Below are 4543 nucleotides of genomic sequence, written 5' to 3' on the forward strand. Positions count from 1 at the left end.
TAAATAAGTATCACCTCTTAATTTACCAACATCTCTTCTTAAAATCTCTATCAGTTCTCATACCTCATTACATTCCAAACAATGCTATTGCCCTGTTTCCATGCAATGAAAAATATGCAAAAGAGAGACTGTCACCAATATCATAAAATATCTATTTTATTTCATCCTCGCGTACAAACAAAGAGAGTCGGACGCAAAAGAAAAGTGTGCATCCATGTTTACACAAACACTCCTCTTCTTCCGCATGTGTGTTTGTTTCTTTTTGTTTCTCTGTGAGATAGAGAGGGGGAGATGGGAGAGAGATAGCGGAGGAGGAAGTGGGGAGAGATGGGGAGAGAAAGGGAGAGAGGAGAGGAGAGGGGGGGGGGGAGAAAAGAAAGAAGAAAGGATAGAAAGCACGAGAGAGAGAGTAGTGGGGGGGAGAAAAGGAAAGGAAAAGAATAGAGAAAGAACGAGAGAGGGGGGGGGGTGGAGAGAGAATGGAGAATGTAAGAAGGGGGGAGTAAGATAGAAGAGAGTAGGAGGAAAGAAAGAAGAGAAGAGGATAGAGGATGAAAGGGGAGGAAATGAAATTAGTTCAGTGTGAAGAATAAAGAGGAAAGAAGAGAGGAGAAAGAAGGAAAGAAAGAAAAAGGTGAGAAGAAGGAAAGGGGGAGGGGGGGGAGGGGGGGGGAGAATTAAGAGAGGGAGAGAGGAGAGAGTGAGGAGAGGGGGGGGAGGGGGGAAGGTGGTATTATAGTAGAGATGGGGTAGGTTTTAGAGAAGGGGGGGTAGAGATAATAGAGTAGGTTAAGATGGGGGGGGTTTTAGGTGAGATAGTAAGAGAGAATTAGTTGAGGATGGTGGGGGGGGGGGGGAGGGTGGGTTTCGAGGGTTTTAGAAGATAAGGGGGAGGGGTTAGGTAGTTTAGTAGTGAGGGGTTGGGGTAGAGTTGAGAGAAAGATAGGTAGTAGATAGTAGAGGAAAAGATAGAGATAAGAATTGACGAGTTGAGTTATTAGTTAAGAGTATAGATTTTGGTTAGAGGGATTAGTTAGTTAGAGAAATTAGAGAAGAATGAGAAAGAGAAGAGTGTGAGTAGTATAGAGAGAATGCGAATTAGTTAGGTTGTAGGGGTAGGGAAAGGAAGAGGAGGGAGAAGAGAAAGAGGAGAGAAGAGAGAGAGAAATTGTGATGAGAGGTATAACGGAGACATGTAATAAGGTAATATTACAATGAAAAGGAAGCACGAAGAGAATAAAGAAATGGGTAAAAAAAGCAACGAAGAAAAAGGAAGAGTCGAGAAAATAGTGTGTTTTATATTGATTTTTTTTTCTCCTTTTTTATGAAGGTCGAGCATTCATTTTTACTCAACATACAGATGCTTATACAGCTTATGAAGAACCTGAACTGCTGCTTCTCCAGCAAATGTCTGGGATGTTAATCTCAGGGGGTGGTTAGATCCCTATTGAGCAGCAGGAACTTTTTTTCGTATTTATCTAGGGGTGTCTTCACTGGTCATTATAGTTTTGTCCTGTAACTAGACCATACCAAAAGTAGAAGTTAATATATTGGCTTTGAGAATCTGTATATGTGCAAAAAAAAAAAAAAAAAAACAAAAAAGACGACCAAAAAAACAAATAAAAAAAGGGGTTTTAAATCATGACCACAAGACAAGAATCTTCACATGTACACATAAGGACACACGTTCGAATACGAGTATAAGATAATAAAATGATTTAGCCTCTCACTTTCACTCTTATATATGATAAAAACGACTACATTTTTCTAGAACGATTAAATAGAAGCTAACAACGTAAGATAGAAACTGGTAAACAAATTTCGATCTAATGCGAAGTATGATATGAGATATGCAAATGTATCTTCTTGTACGGACCATCCAACAAAAGCCAGACCATTTTTTTCTGCAAAAATAGCATTGCGAAATAAAAATCTCCACCGAGAAAATAATGATGACTTGATAATCATGACAAGTTCATCACGAAAGCTCTCGAGACCAGTTTGGCTCATTTTCAGTTCAGGAAACAAAATAAACTTGAAAGGAACTCGAGAGAAATCTTGCACGTTCGGATTTTTTTTCTCTCGTTCTAATCTTACAAAAGTATTCTAATCCTTATCAGATCTACTTCTGGCTGGGCATTAATTCCAAGACGGCTACAACCAATCTTTGGGAGTTCAGCAGAGTAAAATAAGGGTCGTAGTGTATGGAGGGTGTGCACCAATTTTGAAATAAGATGTTTTGTTAGGGGCAGTACCCTGTTTGTGCAGGGGTCACCGTCAAGCCAGGAAATTCAGGTTGACTCGTGGCAAGAAGGGGAACCATTTGTTGACATAAGGCCGGTATCAGCCAATCCCAGTCGTGAATTCGTGTCAAAATCCGAAGGAAGAATTGTAAGTGGCGGAGGATACTTGTGATCCTGGGCTACCATTGGCTGCCTGGTGCCTACGTCAGCGAAACCACGCCTCCTTTGTGGGCGAGTGTCACGCGAGTGAGGGGACACGGACTGTCACAATACCCTCAGCTGACAGGTGGTTGCCCACACACACGATCCTGCCAAGTGGTGCCTGAACTTGTCAGAGGATGCTGCCTCGCTCTCGTCCTTTCGATAACTAGTGTCGCTCAAGGCGCCGTGGTGATTGTACTTGACACGTAGGATACTTGCATTTCTTATCTATCTGTGACTTGTTGCCGCGTGAACTGGTGACTTACAGTGCGTTAACGTCCTCAGAAGAATGTGGATGTAGGGTGGCTACTACCAAAGCATAGTTACTCCATGGTGGAGGCGAGTTCTGTGAGACACGTGGCAAATCTCTGCACCGAGCGCAGTGACCGCTGAAGTAGTCTGACTTGTTCCTATCAAGAGTGTTATACAGTGACGCCGTGCAGTGATGGAGCAGACAGTGATGAGCGGCGCGGGCTTGCCTCTACCCGTGGCCACGTCTGGGGGTGTGATGCCCCTCGGATCTTCCTTGGCCACGCTGGCTCCCCTCGAGCCCCCGAGGTCCTCGCCGTACCCCGGACTCCTCCCGGGGGCCGAGTGGGGCCTCCTGGAGACTACAGACATCACTCGCGACTACGGAGGCCTCTTTTCCTCCTCCCTGGTCGAGTACGGACTGCCACCCATCCTACCGCGGACGCCCACGCCTCACGACACGCTTCATCCCTCCCACGACCTCACCTACGCCACGAGCCACTACCCGACGCCCGCCGAGTACCCTGCGCCCCTCACCCCCGAGAGCGACCCTCCTTCCGACGGAAACGGATCTCCGACGTCGTCCCCGCCCGCGGCGCCGCACGCCCTCTCTGCACACACATTCACGCCCACGTCGCACTTTAGCACCCCCTCCACCCAGCATTTCACGAGCTCGTCGTACTTGCCGGCGCACACCACCACCTACTCCTTCAGCAGCCTCTCGCCGCCGACGGACGACCTCGCCACGCTCACCTCCGTCCTGCCGTCGTCGGGAGGAGGAGCCGCCCAGGAGCCGCAGCAGACAGCCCTGGGATCCCTCCTCCCGCTGCCGACCTCCAGCGCCGGAGGGGAGCTGGGCTTCGGAGGACTCGGGGGAGACGTCCTCACGTCCCTGGGCTCCCTCGTCACGGACCACCGCTCGGACATCGCCGCCGACGCTTCCGACGCTGCAGGTGAGCAGAGGCGCCGACGCTGCCCTTGCATGCAGGGGCGGGTCAGCGCGGTTGGCCGGATGGTTCGTGTGCGGTTCGGGTGTCTCTGTTGAGGCACTGCTCGATGGAGTGACAGAGAGAGAGGAGTATATGGTGATGAGTGGATATGTATACGTATATGTGTGCGTGTGAGAATGTATATGTATATGTATATATATATATATATATATAATATATATATATGATATATATATATAGATTATATAGTATATATATACTATGCAATATTGTATATATATATATATATATATATATATATATATATATATAGTAGTATATATATATATAATATATATATATATTTATATCTATCTATCTATCTATGAATATATATATATATAATATTTATATATATATATAATATCTGATATATTATATATTATGTGTGTGTGTGTGTGTGTGTGTGTGTGTGTGTGTGTGTGTGTGTGTGTTTGTGTGTGTGTGCGTGTGTGTATGTGTGTGTGGGTGTTTGTGCGGGTGGGACTGTAATTTTTTTGTTTTTTACTGATTATATTCATCTGCTCACTATGAAAAAGAAAGAGGAAAATGCCTTAGCTTGTCAAAGAGTAATCCAGAGACATTTCCATGTTGTCATCGGCGTGATATGTGAGAGGGATCTTGACCTAAAAATATGATATAAGATGAAGACATGCTTATGTGTTTGATTCTATTTATCTATGCGTTATATTCTGATTATATCTATTAATGTGTCATATCAGAAACAAGGACACAAAAAATGGAAGAATATACACATAAACACATATACATGTGTGCGTTTGTGTGTGTGTGTGTATGTCTGTATGATAGTGTTTTTGTGAGTATATATATATATATATATATATATATATATATATATAT

General features: G+C 44.6%; 1 protein-coding gene across 1 annotated transcript in view; it reads left to right on the forward strand.

Annotated features, from left to right (window-relative positions):
• Positions 1-1582: 1582 nt before the first annotated feature.
• The window catches only part of LOC122242473 (uncharacterized), a 37682-nt gene continuing 34721 nt past the window's right edge, over positions 1583-4543 (forward strand). Inside the window, exon 1 of the mRNA XM_042999769.2 lies at positions 1583-3646. Within this exon, the coding sequence (XP_042855703.2) occupies positions 2890-3646 (757 nt within the window). The 5' untranslated portion in view covers positions 1583-2889. The remainder of the gene's footprint in view (positions 3647-4543) is intronic.

Source organism: Penaeus japonicus, unplaced genomic scaffold, assembly GCF_977035675.1.
Source record: "Penaeus japonicus unplaced genomic scaffold, GWHDUDI00000001_assembly GWHDUDI00000014, whole genome shotgun sequence".
Taxonomy (NCBI): Eukaryota; Metazoa; Arthropoda; class Malacostraca; order Decapoda; family Penaeidae; genus Penaeus; species Penaeus japonicus.